The sequence below is a fragment of the Mycteria americana genome, chromosome 13 (assembly GCF_035582795.1).
Source record: "Mycteria americana isolate JAX WOST 10 ecotype Jacksonville Zoo and Gardens chromosome 13, USCA_MyAme_1.0, whole genome shotgun sequence".
In the NCBI taxonomy this organism is placed as follows: Eukaryota; Metazoa; Chordata; class Aves; order Ciconiiformes; family Ciconiidae; genus Mycteria; species Mycteria americana.
In genome coordinates, this window is record NC_134377.1 from 9,086,505 (window position 1) to 9,104,750 (window position 18,246).

Genomic DNA, 18,246 nt, shown 5'->3' on the forward strand with positions numbered 1-18,246 from the left:
GAGCTTAACTGCTGACGAGCCAGGACACCGCGCAGGAAGCACGAATGTGACCTAATGTGTTAATTATTGCAGTATTGATAGTGAAAGCTCTGGGAATCTCTAACAGGAACTCGTTTCCTTCCCAATTTAGAAGCGACAAAACACGGTGGCCTTGGGCAGAGCGGGGACCGTGGGACGCGGCTCGGGGTGCCGCCTCGCCGGCCCTGCCGAGCAGGAAAGGGAGGGAACGGCAACGCCATCCTCACCAGCCGGCCAGGACAGTTCAAGTCGGTTCATCCTTCCACAAGGCAAAAAAAACACGTAAAGTTGACATATAAAGCTTTATATACTTGACTGTAATCCCAAATGACTCCCACGCCACGTGGACTGAGCCTGCAGGAACGTTCAAACCTAACTGTATTTTATCGTTTACTGTGCAAATACTAATTCCAAACACACCTCTGCAGAACGCAGGCACGCGTTCGTAACACCCTGCAGAAACATGCATGAAAAATGCCTAATTGCTAAATGGTCCTAGAAATAAGGAGACTATAGGCAAGGCAATATGGCATCTAACAAAAAGATACTACCTCTCGTTATAAACTTTGTATGGCTTGTAACTGCGGACTCTCGTAGCTACCACTTAACTTCAGAACAAAAGCTTTAGTAGAATTTTTAACTCCATTTTTTGAATCAACTGGATAATTCAGAAGTGTCCCCAAGCAGGCTTCCTAAAACCTTAGAGCAATCAAATTACCCAGAAGGATTTAGTGTTAGAATTTAAACACCATACATAGAAAAATAAAAGGGTCTTTCTATACCAGAACATAGTATGCCGATATTTTTATAGATCTCATTTTTTAAAAGAAAAGAAATCTGCAAGTGTAAACGTGATGCAGAATTCATTTTTGTGTAAGCCTTCCTAATTTAATCACTACCCTCTCACTGTAACAGAGAGAAGAAATTGTAGTAGTGCGATATTTTTCTGACACAAAAAACACTGCAAAAGAGTACTTTCCAGCATAAAAATAAAAATAAAAAAACCTATAGTTATTTTTTTTTAATGAAACATAAAGCAATAAAGCAAATTTCCCAAGGGAGTAATACTTTGTTGCAGTCAAGCTTCTGCTCTGAAAAAAATAAGCAACAGTATGACAACAACGTGTGAATTAGTTTGGAAATGGTTCCTTGCATCCAAACAATCCTGGATTAAGTCCAAAAAATTGCAGAAGACAAATTTCTGGTATTAAATCATGTGGAAGGAAAAAAAATGAGAATAACTATAAAAAATTGCAGGAATGTTTTATTTTAAAGACCTTAGCACGCTAACAATTACTTCAGAAGGAAAACTGTGATTCTGACTCTTCCTGTAACCTGAGCACCCGGATTTAGAGCAGGAGCATAGAAATGGCAGCAAACAGGTGAAAAATGCGTTCATCGTGTAGAGCAGCGGTGCGGCATTTTTAACTAAGGAGTAGCTCTGTCCTGACAGGTCTCGCTCAGAAAGATGTGCAAGTCAATGCTTGAAACATCGAGCTATTATCTGCCATTCCCACAGATGTTCCTTCAAGTGACAATCAAAATTTGGGAATAGATTCCATTTTTTGAGCAAAATTGAGACTCCTACAATTCTCGGTACATATGACAACAAAGTACCTGTTCTTCTCAGAAAAAAAAAATACTTGATTATTGATCTCAGATGTTTTATTGTTCAGCCTGTCCACTTTTGCTGTACCTCGTATTTATCATCCCTTAAGGGAATCTTGAATCCAGTCTTCAGTCAAATTATCTCAAAAAGAGCTGAATAAGACAGCTTAACTGCCTATTTTTTTCAGAACGAGAGGACTAGAAGACACAATAGAGTGGAGCCAAAGCCCTGCAAGGCCCCTGCTCTTGCAACAGACTGCCGGAATGTCCACCTCCTACCCGCCAGGAAAAGATTTATTAAATAACCACTTCCTTCCACAAACAGCACCTTTTGGCAGATTGTTCTTATACAGTCCATCAGCAGCGATGGTCTCCGTGATTTCAGTGTTTTTCAGTTTTTGAACATTAGGCAAATATTGGGTAGTACAGAAAATAATTTTTTTTTGTCTTTTAACAGAAAGTAAAATACCTTCCCTACTATGCTATCTTCTAAGAATTTCAAAATGCATTTCCAGCCTCCAGACTGAACATCTCTATGGGAGAGAAAGACAGGGCCTGCATCTTGCAGAAGAGGAAACACAAACCTCAGCAACAGTTTGTCCACGTTACACCAACAAACAGTGCCAAAGCAAATATACCGATGGAGAGCCCGGGTACCGCAGAGCCCGCGATTTCTCTTATTAGGCCAATCCAAGCAGTTCCCTGTGCTGTGTGGAGGTGTCCGTCGTACTGCTGAGCTGTGCTGATCCGAAATGTCACCAAGAAAAGCTACTCTCGCAACGCGGCCACGATGTACTCAAATTTGGGAGCTCCCTATTTAAGAAGTAGTTGTGACTGCCAAAATTTTAGGTGGATTAACAAAAATGATTACACAAACGTATGTGTAATCTGCACAGCTGTTATTATGTATTTTGCAGAGACATCTGGATTCCCAGTTAAATGACTAATTGTACTATGATGAACTTCCCAGTTCCATTTTGTTCCGGGCAGCACGTAAATCCTGTCATTGGGGAAGGCACGAGCCATTCAAACCTAACAGCTTATATTCATGAATGAATATAAAGGAAATTAATTATCTTATTCTACCATTTTCAAACCTACTTAATTCTGCATATTCAAAACGCTCCAGTATCTCTTGCACCAGCAGGTGTATCCAACCTGAATGGGTAGCATTTTGTACAAAACCTCTCTTTTCAAACTCTCTTTCACATTTCTGAGAATCTAAAGAAGTTACACTCTAACGAGCTTACAATCCTTAACAAAAAAAACCAAATGGTTTGTCTTGCTTTTCTGTTGCTAAATGACTAGCTACGCGCTGTCATGTAAGAATACTAGCTCCACCATTAGCAGCCTTGTGAACAATTTTCTTTTTGAATCGCTAGACATGAAAATTCACATTCAGTACTGGAGCAACAGAATCACAAAGTAAAGTTAATAGGACAATTATTGCTAATTTGCTGAGATTTCTTGTCTAGTCTCCGCTACAGAACTTCACCCCACTGGCTCTCAAGACTCCTGACACTTCTGGACAAGCCACAACTTACCTTTGGTGAAAACAGTTAACTTGATTAAAAAGTCTAACAGATAAATCCCAATTGTTAATTTCACAGATAAAAGAACACAGAAATACTTTCCAGTCCTTTGTCTATCTTTATGGTCAAGCCAAATGTGAACGCAATTCTGTGTTAAAGGAAATGCACTGACTTTTAATTTCAGTGCGTGCTTGCCCTTCTCCAGAGAAAGGCTGAGGCAGGGGAGGAGTTTCCAGCGAAAGGCACAAGAAGAAATACCTCGTCCTTCCTTCGGAGCTTTGCAATGAGGAAAAAGTTAAACCTTAGGATAACACCTAATGCGTAGCTTCCCGAGTTTCCGGTTTAGGATTTGCCTTACCAGGATATTTCTAAAAGCAGAGGAAAATGATCTGATGGGTAGCAAGAAAAGTTCAAAAGCTAATCTTCTAGGGCCAAAATTGCAATCAGCTTTCCCGTTCTGTCAGTCTGCACAAGCGAGCACCTCACATGCCTGTCGTGGGGCTGAGAAGTACCAAGTGTTGCCTGATTCACAATGTATTCGCTTGACAATAAAAGGGCACCGTTTAGCAATTATAACTCTGTATTTATATGTAAGCCCTGAAAAACACGTCTCCATTATTTGAAGCCAAGTGTGCAGAAGACAAGGGCCGCCACAGCACGGGCAGCTCTCCTGCAGCTGTGCCTACAAGCAACGCAGTGCGAAGTCCCAGACTATCTGCGGGCAGAAGACAGCCCATCTTGAAGCCCGATCAGATTGATGGGTTTCCTGAACAACAGAAGACAGCAAGGATGCTGCGCATGCTTGGACAAAATGATGCTAAGTGCATCACAAGTGAGATTTTTTTAAAAAGAAATCAGTATTTACTAACCCACCTGGGTAATGCAGAACAAAACCCAGGATTTACCTAATTGCTGCAAGATACAGATCTTGTCGCACAGTACAGCACGGTATTTGCTCTCTGCCACCTTGTAAGCCAAAGCAGTAATCCTCCTGCACTGCAGACATTATGCTATCTGCACACCTGTGAACAAAATCACACGCAATTCCTTCTCATGCTTTACCTGGGCTGGGAAAAGGGGATGTGTTTACGCCGAGCTGCAAACCGAATGTTTAATTCGTACACCACAAGAGTCATGAGGAAAATGAACCTTTTTACCAGCATCACATGTAACCATAGTGACACGAGCTGATTTCAAGTGTTGTTTAATGAGGCCAGTGTACTCAGAAGGCTCTGGCACTCCAAAGCCTGCTCTGAAGCTGTCTGAGCGCAACACGCTGCGGCCACTGCCGAACTCCTCTTCTGCAGGTAACAAGACACTGTTTGGTGAAACCAACACCGGTTGGGTTGCTTTTTATGCACGTTAGTGATACTTCTAACTTTAAATAGACTTGTATGCTAGATGGGCAGATTTACTTGGTACACCTTGATAGGTACTCAGCTAAAGTACATAAAAACAAAATTGGAAAAATTGGATAAGCTAGTATCAGAGTCACAGGAAAAGGAGGATGAATAGGTAACAGAAGTTTTTTTCTGAAATAGCATCTCATATTCTACAAAAGTACTAAGTAACTGTAGCATTAAAGGAAATTTTTCTGCAAGACAGAATAATGTTTTGGAAAAGTTTCAAATATAAATACTTGAAAAAGGAAAATTTAAAAAAATAGAAGGGGGTTGGGGAAGAGAGAATGAATTACCTAAGAAATGGGAACCTCCTCAAGCCTCTTTAGCCGAGATGCTCATTTCTGTAAGCACCCAAAACTGAAAAGCAAGCTTGCTTGTCCCTTGTTATTCCAGACGCATTGCTAGAAGCAGGGGGAAGGTTTCAGGGAGGTTTACCTTTTGCATGTCACACAACTGAATTGATGGAATACGTCTTATATACAAAAGCTGTTATATTATATGAAGAAAAAAAAAAGAATAACAAATCAATGATACTTACTCCTGTACTGACAAGAGACAGCATAATTCTTTCATTTAAGGCTAATGTTTCTCCTTGCTTCATCTTGATTCTCTTCTTATCTAAACATTTCATTGCATACCTGAAAATATTAACCGTTCAGAAAAAGCACCAGAAAAAATTTCCTCCTATACTCAGTTATTATTCACTAGCAGTTATGCCATGCGTATTTACAGTATCCTGTAAGCAAGCTTTTTAAAGACTTAAACCTGGTACTAAAAACATCATTACATGACTAAACAAGAAAATCTCCAAAATCTCACAGAATTAAAGCATTTTCAACAGAAGCCTCCTAACAGAGAAACGTGCTTTAACAAATAATTCCATCTCCAAACGACCACAGTGATATAGGAATTGCATATCATACATCCATTTTTCAATATCTACAAGCAAGGATTTGCAGTATGAATTAAATAAGAGACCCTGTTACAGTTCCATTTAATTCTAACAGTTTCAACTCCACCAGGAAAGTAATATCTTGAACACACACTGAGTTTTATACATATTTTGTTTTAAGTTTTCTTTCTACTCAAAGAAAGTTCAGATATACACAAGAAGGCTTTTTTAATCTTCTACCATCTGTATTACACAAATTAATAAAATTTCGCTCAAAAAAGTACGTTACCCTAACAACCATCAAACAAGAGCAGGATATAATACAGTCTGTGGATATTTTTTCACGACGTTAGGTGAGCCTACTATTAGAGAACAGCTGAGAAGGACACGTGTGTTCCTCCATACAAGATTTCTAGACGTGGGCAGCCATGGATTTTTAGGCCATTCGTTTTAAAATATTCTCAGGAAAACACCACGTTACAGCACTGCATCAATGCTAATCAACTGCCTACACTGTGACAGCTCTGTACAGAAACAGGGCCTCGTATCACCTTCGCTTTGCACTCCCTAAAAAAGCCACGTCATTCCTTGCCATGCATGTGTTGTGAGTGGGGGAAGAGTGAGCGTGAACATACTGGAATTTTAAGTTTCCAAAACAAGGAATATATTCGCAGCACGTGCTCTTGCTGAGAAGTCTGTAAACGGTGACTATAAATAACATTTCACACGCTACCCTTTATTTATGCTTCGACATCACTGATCAAAGTGAATGACTGGGGCCGTTTAAGGCTGATGGAAATCAAGTCTCTCCTCCGGCTATCGAGCTAGGTGCTCAGAAAGCACTGCTATCCCTCCCCGCTTTGGACTGCTTTCTGCATTGTACTTCTGGCCCCTATTTAGATGTCCTTGAAGGAGGTGATGTGAAAGAAGCCTCAGGTGTATCTTTGTGGGTTAGTGAAACACCGATGGCATTTACCTTAGAGGGGTGGCTTCCCAAGCTCCTTGCAGGCAGTAAGTGCAGCAGAGGCAGCCATCTAGAGTGGACGGGATCTGGATTAGGGATGGGTAAACAGGTTTGGATTAAGAAAGAACTAAACCAAACCTCTACCCAGAAACTGAACCTCATCTAAAGTTTTGCTTCAAATTTGAAAAAGGTTGGTTTTCCCACATTTCACTTCCCTTCACTCTATTTATATCTGATAAAAACTGTCCTTTGCTTCCCTTGCTAGTCCCAAGGTTTATCCACCTCCTGCCAGAGCAAAACTCAGACATGAAAATGACTGGGAATCTGCGAACTACCTCTTCAGGGTGGACACCTGCTTAGTGTGGCTCAAGCTAAATTAAATGTTTATTTTTGTACATGGACAAATTAATGAATTGTACATGGACAAAAAAGTACCAAAGCAAGAATAAAGACAGTATGGTTAGTAATAGTATTAATATAAATACTTGAGGTCACTGCAAAAACACGGAGCATGATAGCAGCATTCAGATGTCTTCCACTTGTTAATAGCTCAAAAGTTTATTATTATCAAGGATGCCAAGCACACACAATTGCCAGTGAAGCCAGTTGTAATCACAGAGACTTGGCACTTCAAACACGCCATGCTTACTTAGAAGAGAAATGTGAAGGATGGTCCCTGGACTAAAATTGTTAGGAGAAAAGCAAGAGGAAAAGGGGGGTGGGTTGGGGGTGGAGTGTAAATAAATAAATAAATAGATAGATACTGAGAACAACTTTTTAAATCAATGCCCAGATGTTCAAAACAGGACATAATGGGACAATCATGCCTGGAGATTGAAAACTGTTGATTAGGAGAAGTGTGTGAACAGTAAGACCAGAAAAGGAAAAAAAACCACACAGGTTCATCTTGGAGTTCCCACTGAGAGCTCTGTTAAACAGAATTTCAACACTGGAACTATATTCTTCCAAACGTAAGCAAGGATCACTGCTTTTGCCAGTGAAACGTGCTCATCAGGGCAGTAACTTACACAAATCTGGAATACCACATTCAGAATCTGCCCAGGCACGACCCCACAGACTGAACGGCACTGAGGTCATACTCCCGTGTCATCCTCCAACCCTATGTCAGCACCAGCTACGTGACGCGCTCTGTTGCGAGAAGAGCAACCTTCAGCAGACGAGAGGTAACACCTCACACAATCGCCACGGCTTCCACAAGAACATCGTTCTGCACTGTCAGGCTCTGATCCAGGAAATCATTTAAGCACATACTTAATTTTAAACACATGTGCAGTCTCCATTAATTTTGACAAGACCATTTAAATGAAGAATGTGCTTAAGAGCTCTGCTAAGACTGAAGCCCCACTGCATGGCACGTAACAGGATCAAATATCAAACTAAGCTTAAAGATGATCCAGAAATCAGAACCTCTTGGGATAAAATGTAATTACACAGAACTATACAGTAATGCAAGGCTGCTTTCCAGTGATTTTGTAAGAAATGACTGGAAGGATTTCCTTACTAGTTCAGAGTTTACAACTACCTCTACAATAAAGTGTGTATATACTCACATTTTTCCAGTGTCTGCTTTTCTGCAACCATACACTTCACCAAATCCCCCTCTTCCTATTATTCTATGTACACTAAAATCATTCATGGTCAGCTGTAAATGCAAAACACAAAACAAAACAAAACCAGACTTCATTTTTCAGTACTAAAAAACTTACTGTAAAAACAGCTAAATAATCTATTAATGTGCTAAGATTCTTAACTGTTGTAATTCATACAGCGTTTATTGTTTGGGATAAAGGAGCCCCTTATCGTTTATATTTCAAGGTACTCGCAAGCACTACAGTCCGAAGTACAAACAAGACGAATGAGACTGTTGTTGCCAAAGCCTGACAGCCTCATTCATAACGCAGTCTGCAGAAGAGCAGGGCTATTTTTACAGACAAAGTTGTAGAAGAGCAGTGCCGAGGGACAAAAGCAGAGGCCGAGGTAAGGGGTGCTGGGGGCAACGTCAGAACCGTAGTGGGGAAAAAGGAGACAGAGGGTGTCCGGGGCTGTTAAAGAGCAGCACTTCTGGCAGTTCAGTTTCTTTCGGCTATTAGAAAAATCAAAAAGCTATTAACTCGAGACAGGCAGAAGGGACGTCCAGAAAGGAATCGTTAGGACTGTGCGTCTAAGAAGAGGAGAGCAGATCAGTAACATTCACTGTACTCCTTAATAAGGCCTTTACAGAAGCACTATTCAAAACTGAACATTTTCTTTCCTGTATCAGCCTTTGACAAGATAAATATACTTGTAAGTACTTACATGAATATTTAGTTCTACGTTTTTCCATTGACAAAATCTAGTAAACTTGTCACTGTAGGAAAAAAGTTTAAAAGTTGTCTGAGATTACTGTGTAAAGTATTATAGAAAACGTCAAGACTCTGATATTTAAAATAAAGTTTGCGCTAGGGCGTGTTGTGATATTTAGTAAATGATGGCCTTCCTTTCAAACAATTGTAACCTTACCCCCACCAAGAAAAACAATTACTAGGCAGTGCACATTTAATATTTTACATCCTTATAAGAGAACGATATTAGATAACCTTATCCCTGTAACTGTAAGTGCTCAGCATGTCCTCACATCTCTCTCTCAGACAGTTTTTAATTTTTAAAAATAACTAAATTTGGAACTAACAAACATTTAAATTACATAAAGAGAAAGATAATTATAAGAAAACAGAGGCAGCTCAATTTAGGTCAATGAAACTCTGTATACCCCAAGGAACATTTTAAACTCATTTTATCTTAAAATAGGAAAAATATCAATAATACCACAAGCTGTTGCCAAAAAAAACCCAGTTTCTCATTTCTACATAAATAATTAAGTATTTATTTTCAACGTAAGAAATAATAGTTCTATGGAGGCATTTTTACAGTTATTTCAGTTTGACTGCAGAATACCACCATACCATTTGATAGAGTTTATTTGGCTGCCGTGGGATGAGAGCCATACTTTACAGACCCTGCACGCAAGAGCAGTTCCATTAAGGTTAAGGGGGCTGCTCAGCTGAACTAAGTCTATGCCTCGTATCCTTTACGAGACCTTTTCTGCTTCATTGCAAGGTGTCCAGACACAAACCAGAATGACTGGGTCTTTCAGTCACATGCAAGAGATGGTTACTCATGAGAACATCCCACAAGAACATAGTTCTGCAGTTGTAAACCTTTAAGATCAAACTGCAATCTCTTATCACTGCTACACGGTGCAACAGAAAAACCTATCATCTTTACAATTTTTCCATGCATACATCTTGACATTACTCATGATATACAACAAAGCTAGTCATTTGCAGAAGCTGGCTGATAATACACTGTTAATTAAATGAAGATTATTAAACATTTTTAGCCTTATTTACAACAATACTTAAGTGATCTGGCTTCCTGCTACATTAGGTAGAAAATCCAGATAATACATCATGTTCATACCTTTCCATAAATTTTTGAAATATTTTTCCTCGGAGACTATCACAAATTTCTTCTATATATGGCTAAAAAGGGTTAAGAAACACAATTAGTATTTAAGCATACAATAAACTGATGATGCAATACTACCCACTACGCATAACCCATGCTGGCCCTATATAACTACAGCATTTACTGTGTTTTCCTTGAAGAAGGCTCAATGAAGCATTTAAGCTTCACTCAGCTTTTAGAATCTGAGCAGGTGCCCTGAAGTCAAACATAAAATATTTTCATGAGCTAGAAAACCTTAAAAGTTTGCCTTGGGGAGGGCTGTATGAAACCTGTGTAAAGCACCTGTCTACGGGCAACAAGCTTGGCAAAACAATCACAGTACGGTTCTTTTTTCAAATATATTTAAACACAACACACGGTCACTCCTGTGGAGTGTGACTTCCCAGAGCTGCTGCCACGCTCCGTCTTTTCGGTGCTTCTCTCCTCTCTGTCCTTACTAAGAAACCAGCACCTTCAATTCACAAGTGACTTCTTTTTCCAAGAGAAATACTTTCTCTTGATGTGTGATGGCATGCAGCGATCTCAAATCCCAGCCCAATTAGCGGTGAGATGTAACTCAAGCAATGTAGTTATCAATTTGTCAGTTCACCTAATTGCAACATTAAAAACAGTTCACTGAGCAGTAAGAAACATCAGGGAGGGGCAATCGTCACATTTTTGCAATATATAAAAATACGTAAGAATTATATCAGAGACATTTAAGCTTATAAACACTCCCATGATCGATGAGGTTCATTATGTGCAAAACCACACTCGTTTAATGCACCTAGCTATAAAAGTTAGCATAATTCTGAATTTCTTGTCTTGTATCAATGTGTATTTGAGCTATAACAATACAACAAATATTTCACTTCTCATTTCTTTATTTTCTAAAGTAAATAAAAACATAAAAGACGTATAATTTTGCAAATGAGCCAGGATACCATTTATATTTATATTCAAATGGAGGATATGCAAATTCTGTACTTTCTTTTAACAAGTCAGAATTTTAGAAAGTTTTTAAAAAGCACCACAATTTGAATTGTGCAGAAACTCCTTTCTAGAGAGCTGCATTTTTAATTGGATTTTGTCTTGTGGAGACACAGAAAAACATGTGAAATGGTGCAAATGCTTAATTCCTCACCATCATCAACTAGGAATTCAGTTACCTTAAAATTAAAGAAAAAGGAAAAATATTTTCCTAGATTTCACATTACTGAAACATTAAGGCAATTTCTCCGCTATGCAATTTGGTCTATCCTGACAGGATGTGTATCTTCCTGTTGTACAGTGATTTACTCTACATCAAGTAATGGCTTAAAATTACATAAATTTAAAAACTATTCTGTTCATATACCAAGGTATAGTTTGCTTTCAAAATGTGCTTAAAAATATTTTAGGTAAGAATCGTAATTTGTGATTTTTCTTTGACTTAGAAAAGCATTCTAATATCACTATTACATTGAAGAATATTTACCAGTACCATTTCATTCTGTCTCCTTAAATAATATGTACGAAGTCACTTACTGTCAAATAAGTGAAGAAAACTTGAACGTTCAGACTGTCTTAACCTCACCTGAAAAAGGCTGGCTGGCACTTGTTTCTTGGCTAAATGCGTTTGTACATGATCTACAGCTTGTTTTGAGAAAGGCTTTTGAAAAAGAAAAAGAAAGATTTCAAACAGTTGGAAATGTAAGAAGTTTCATTTAAGGTCTACAGCACTGCTGTTCTTTGAACCTTATAAAAACCACACATACTTCAGAATGAATGCAATAGCTGCCTCCAAGTATATTATTGTGAAACATGCAGAATGATACAGTAAAACAATTACGGTAAAGCGGGAAGGCAGGAGAGGGGAAGATGAGGAGGAGAAAGGCGGAGATAAAAGGGCCAGATGATGCTCCTTTCACAAATTCATGAAAAATCCCATACACAGGGACAGCTCCAGGTTCAGCAGCCGACATGGACTTTTTACCGCTGCAGAGAGTAATGCACGCTTAACAAAAAATTGCTTAAACTCTTCATCCAAAGAACCATACCACTAGGGTAAAACACTGCAAATTCTTCTTTAAAATAAGAGCAAACAAAACTGTTGAATACAGATCAATGGGCCAAAAGTTCAGCTGGAGGAAGCGTGTGTTTTCAGTGACTTTAACAAAGCTGCATCTGTCACAACACAGCCCCACGCCTTTAACTTACCATACTGCGGCTAAGAAGTGTATTGTCTCTAGTTTGAAAGACCGCTTTACGACCAAACGAATAATAATAAAAAAAAAAAAAACTTTGCGTGATCAGTTTTAGACAAAATCTCAAACTTTACTCTGAGCTTTCAGAGATACCGAAGTTCAACATCCAAACTGTCCCGCAGAACCCCTGGCAGCTCACATTGCTTTGAGTTTTTGGGGACAGGGCTGTTGCTGGTTTGGAGAAGGTTGGTTAACGTATGTATACGCGTGCACATATATATACACGCACAAACTGCACTCATCGTATTTTAAAATAGAGATTTAGTTTAAAGAAATATAAACCAGATAAATCTCCAAATATTTCCTTTGCGTACCACCAAGTTTAATAAAGACTGGCACACACCACCAATCTTTACACCTCATTACTGAAAGAAAAAAAAAAAAAAAAAAGGCATGCTGAATTCAGCCAAACCCAGTCCCACGGACTTCAAACGGAAATCCACAGCACAAGTATTTCTCGTAACAATTCCTTCAGCAACAGCCTTAATTGTTCTCTGAACGAAACAGCAGTTATTTTGACTTATCACTGCTGTCAAGCTACTCAAGTACGGCAAAGAGCAGTGTGCAATGTGGCTGATACACACATGTGAACAGGACAGGAGCTCCTTCATTATGTACATGTCATAAATCTGCCGACTCCGGGTCAGACGCTCATCCTCAGAATCCAGTTTCTCGTATTCTTTTATCTGCCATACAAGAGAGAAGGATCCATTAGATGAGCACATTTCTAGTGATTTTGCACTCATTTGGTAAAAACAAGACTTTGGCTGAAGTTTTATTTTACTTTCTTATTTTCTTAATTAAGACTTAAAGAAAAACCACCTGCAATACCATAGTTACAGCTGACCTTTGATCTCCCTCCTACCTTAGAATTTTTATGCAAGGGAACTGATTTGCTTAAAATTGCTACAAAGCTCTGTCTTCTGAAATTTGAAAAGGACTGAGCTGGAGCAGCATGTTTTCCATCTACCATTTGCCAGAGCACGAATCTGTGCAGGGGAAGCACTAACTGCACGAGAGGACTGGACCACGCAAGGAGAACGAGACGAGCAAGCACGCACAGCAACATTTCTGAAGGTCTTCCTCCCCTCTGCTCAGCTCACAGATGGAGAGCGCTGGCCTTGCTCCTCCACCACTCAAGAGCGTTGACCCCTTTCTCAGATTATTTCACTCGATGCTCTGGGCTATCCACAGCACACCAAAACGTGCCCTTTTCCAAGCTCCCGGGGCTAGCAGAAGAGTTGCAATATTATCCAGGCAGCACAACCATCGCCTAGGGACAGCCCTCGGCTGCCAGCGCAGCGCCCAAGCATCCTGCTCAAGGGCGATGACAGCACGCTAAGCACAGATGTCCGAGAAAGAATATAAAGCGCATTTCAAAATGTTCACGTAGTTCAGCTAGATGTTGAATCTGAATCCTAAAGGTGGCTAGAAAGACAGCTTCACAAAATAATATCAAGTTTCTTCAGGTGTGATATAGGAGGTGGGTGTGTTCCAGGTGAAGCAAGAGCAATCCCGAATGGTTAATTTACAGAACAAAACCAGAAAATCAGTTCCAGAAAAAAAACCTCACCAAGTCCAAGGGTCCTTTGGAGCCTGGTTAGGGAAAGAGTTCTTCCAGGACTGACAGAACTTAAAAACATACAAGATCGTTAGGGAAAAGTCTTAGCTCTGACTTGCTGGACCTTCCCAGCATCAGCCTGTGAGGTCCCAGGGTCCGAATGAACGTACGTGCGCAGACTTGCTCTGGATCCCTACGCCGACTCAAGAAAACCAAAGCAGAGTAAGACCCAGCTGGACTTCATTCAACGCCTGCCAGAGAAGGCACAGGCCATATCAGAGCTGTCTGTACTTTCAGCCCACAGCATAAACCCTGCACAAACGATGTACCAGAGCGTCTCTTTCTGAGGCAGAGAACAGACTGGCTGGGCTGCCAGGGACAAAAAGCACGGCCCCGCTGTTCCTGCCAGCACGCTTTAATAGCACGAGCAGCACCAGGGTTAACAGAAAGCACGCTGTTGAGGACTTTTAAAAGTAAGGATTTTAAAAACATGTCTTTTGCCTCTATTTCACAATATAACTTTTTTTTCCTTCATTCAGAGGCTGCTCCTTTTCCAGGATGAGCTGTACTCGACAGCTCTTGAACAGGTCTCCACGTGACAAACCCAGACCAATATCTCTGAAGGTGGAACACCGTAATTAAACTCGGTATTTTTCCAGCTGTAGTCCTCTTGTTTGCTGACTATGATAAGGCAACAGTTCCACCACGATTTGCCATCTGTGACTACTTCCCCCTTGGTACCAATTTATAATTAAAATGATTCAAAACATCTTTGCCGAAGAAACATTTTTTAATTAACGCAATGCCGCAAAATAATCAGAAGTACAGGAAAAAGCCTGATGCATATCATATTGTCTTACCTGAATGCAACCTCCTGCCCTTCAATATTTATTTTTTTAAACCACCTAACTCCGCACCCAAAGCAGAGGGGCCTCTTGCAACAGCCCCCCACAGCCACGCTGGCACCACGGCTCTCCCACCTGCCCTTACAGGGGGCTTTTTAACCATTCAAAGCACCTTTGTTTTGTAAAGGCTTGAAGAAGAGGACAGCAGGTGACAAAAGTCCCCGTCGACGATATATTCCAGGCAGCCCAGCCTGCTCCCCCGCGCCGGGCGAACGCCCTCCCGAACACGCTGCCCGACACCTCTCATCGCCCGGAGACGCCTCTACTGTGATCACGTTTAACACGCATGCCCGACATATTCCCAAGCTAATTTTACATGTTTATTAAATAGAACGCTACTTTACCTTGCCAAAAAAATACAGCGGTAGGCAGAGGTGGGAGTGTCACCGTTTATAAACGTAACCTGTCTCTGCCAGCAGCAGCTTCCTCAGTATTGCTCCTGACCCAGAGATAACGTACTGCGTCATCATGTATTTCAACGCTTCCCTGGCAAACTTCAGCTCACCTCAAGAAAAGTGTCTGACAAAGTATCTTTTCAAAAATTGAAATGAGAATGCATTAGTTTTCAAGCACCTAGAAGTTCCTTTTTTTTTTTCTTTTTTTTCTTTTTTTTTTTAAACCAATCTGGGTGAATCACTCATCCAGTTAACTGCTTGATCGTGACTTAAGCTGCAGTACTATGAAATCCCTGGAGTATGGAGCCCTTCTACATCAAGCCATTTTTAATGTAGCAATGTACTCAAATTATTCTACATGTAATAAATGCAGTAAGTAAATCAAATATAGGAAAAAAAAGAAAAGAATCCAGTATGTCACAGAAGAAAACGCAATGAACCTCTCTTTAAATATCTTTAATGGGATTTTTCAAAAAGTACATGACAAAGCATTTAAATTCTTTTTAGGCAACGCTTTGCTAATAACCTAAAAATACAATTTCAAATTGTTTCAGAGATAAAGAGGCAGCTAAAAATATCTTGCTAAACAATCTGTTACAACATGCCTTTTTGATTACTTATGACAGTGATATCTTCACTATATAAAAAGATTAAAACGATAGAAAAAGATTCTTCTTTATTGACAGCGAGTATCTAATTTGAGTGGGGGAACTGTATATTGCTAAGGATTTATCTCCAAACTGATAACCAGCTTAGCCTATTCTGTGCTGCTAGCCCACTAGCAAGAAAAATTTTAAATCACCAGCTTAAGAGTAATCCAGACAAAAGGTTATCTCAGGCAGCATTTCTAATTAATACTGAGCAATACAGGCTGCCTTTTAAAAGCACGTGTGCGTGTTTTAACTGAAACCAGCACCTATGATAGGATTAACTACAGTTTTATATTTAGAGCGTCACAAATATAACAAGGAATGAATGGAGCGATAAGACTCATCAAGTTTCCTGAGCTGGCCTTGCAGAAGCGCTGACGGAGCCCCTTCAGCAAAGGAGGGCTGGGGAAGGACACGCCGCGCTCCGCCCGCACTCTTCGGCAATATTAATCCTTCTGGATGCGTGCCTGCCTTGGGCACGATGTCTGCTAGCTTTTTGGCTGATTATCTCGTGACAATGGAGTACAACTGACCTTACCGATCTAAAGCCACCTCTCGTATCACTCTCTGGAGGATCCTCTTACCCATCTGCAGCATTTGACAAGGCTTTTCTGCAACCCTGCCACAGCGACTCCCAAGAACTCTCAGGAGCTAGCACCAGCCTCGGCTGTCCTTACGTCCCTCATGCAATGCCACCGACAGCTGTACTCTGTTGTCTTTTCTACAGGTAAAAGGATGTTAGAGAAAGGCATGAAGCATTTGAGAGTGCGAGCCGAACACCGGTAACTTCAGTGGCACCTCCTTTTCTACAAGCCCAGGCAGCTGCTCAAAATCAGCTACAGCAACCGGGCATCGTTCTCCGTCTGGGTGGCTGCTACAGAGAAAGAGGTGCCTGGGACTGAAGGCGCAGTGTTTGGGCATCTCATTGAAGCATGGAGGGCATGGGGAAAGCTTCAGGGAGCGAGGCGAGGGATGCAGAGGACCAGACACGCTGCTTCCTCCGGTGGCTGACACGGAGCCGAGCCAGGAGCTGGCTGCGATCCCCATAGCACCAGCTGCAACCGTGCCAGGGACAAACCAGCAAACTGCATGGGGGAACCACGCTCCATGCTCTGCTTTTGCTCTTTGGGACAGTATAAGATAAATTTGCTTATTTTAGGCTTTCTGGCTTTAAGGAATATCTTCACTATGTGCAATAGATATGAATCCACGTCCCACGTCAACTGTAATAATAATAAAAAGCACTGGTTTTGCTTTCAGGTCTTTTAGAAAGAAGGAATCCACTGCTGTAACTCCACTGAGAGCTGGCAAATGTTACTGACTTCTACTTCATCTGTATTTTGTAGCAGAACTAAGGTTTATCATCATCTTCACCAGTCAAGATCAAAAGCTGATCCCATTTCTCAAGAACATACCTGGCTTAACTTTAGGTCTCGGAGATATTTAACAAGTAGAGACTGAGATGAACCTAATTTCAACTCATTTCTTACGAATATTTCAACTCATTTCTTACGAATATTTCAAATGAACCGCGGTCAAAGAGTGTATCTTATGATAAAAAACATTAATAAACCTAAAAATATTTTAATCTCTATTAGTATTCTTCCCCTTTCCATCATTCTCTCAGTATTTTCCAAGTTATCTTTTGACACACTAATGTAATGAATGAATATTTGGGTAAGTGGCTGCTCAGGTAACTTTCTTCCATTGCTTTGTTTTCAACATATTATGCCTTAAACCGAAACATAATTAACTCTTGAAGGACAAAAACTGTAACAGTAGCCTTTAAAATGCTTTGCTAGCTTATGTGTAATAAAAAGTCACAGTTTTAGTATATGCAAATAAAAGCACTGTTAGAAGTTGAGCTAAGTAGATTTTTCCTGCAAATACTCCATTTTCTAAATCTAAGTATTTGCCCAGCAAGAGGGCAAAAAAATCATCTGCGCTACTCTCATAACGTACGCTGTACGGGTACTGTACCAAATCACCAACTTGATTAAATAGTTACATTGCTATTTTTCAAAGTCTCTTGAACTTGTTTAAAATGAGTTTTGTCCCTTTGAGATGCAATCGTTACTATATAAAGTATTGTCTCTTATGAATCAACCATTCCACTAGGAAGCTGAAATGACTCAGAACAACATGCACCCTTGCACGCCTCTCCTTCCCTCTCAGCATCCCCTGCCCGCGGACTAGAGGGACAGACAGCCTTCCTCAGCCTCACCCCCCTCACAGTCCCAAAACTCCATCAACGGCCGCTTACCTCTTCATAAAACTTCAGTTGAGGGACAGCTTCGTCAATCTCATTCATGCAATAGTCTTTAAAAAGCAAAAATCCTGGAAAGAAAAAAAGTAAAAAAAAAAATTTTCAGAAAAAATGTATCATTACTATGATAACTTGTAAAAAGGGATACAAAAGCACCTGGGTAACGTCACGGATTGTATATACCTGTGTAAGTATCCTGTATCGCCAAGGCTTAGCAATACTGATTATCAAGCAGCTCTACAGCATTCTGAACAGCAAAAGATCATAAACCTCACTCACCTCCCATAGGTATATTAAGC

At 40.3% G+C, this 18,246-nt stretch overlaps 1 protein-coding gene across 2 annotated transcripts in view; it reads right to left on the bottom strand.

The window, feature by feature from the left end:
- GRK3 (G protein-coupled receptor kinase 3) overlaps positions 1-18,246 on the bottom strand; it is a 79,309-nt gene that overhangs the window by 23,309 nt on the left and 37,754 nt on the right. For both annotated transcript variants that reach the window (XR_012777725.1, XM_075516019.1), the window contains exons 3-9: positions 17,945-18,018; positions 12,755-12,856; positions 11,501-11,575; positions 9,898-9,959; positions 8,734-8,785; positions 7,989-8,080; positions 5,100-5,199 (exon numbers count right to left, since the gene is read on the bottom strand). Coding sequence is in view for 1 of the 2 variants with exons in the window: in XM_075516019.1 (XP_075372134.1) it covers positions 5,100-5,199; positions 7,989-8,080; positions 8,734-8,785; positions 9,898-9,959; positions 11,501-11,575; positions 12,755-12,856; positions 17,945-18,018 (557 nt within the window). In the remaining variant the exon portion in view is untranslated. The remainder of the gene's footprint in view (positions 1-5,099; positions 5,200-7,988; positions 8,081-8,733; positions 8,786-9,897; positions 9,960-11,500; positions 11,576-12,754; positions 12,857-17,944; positions 18,019-18,246) is intronic.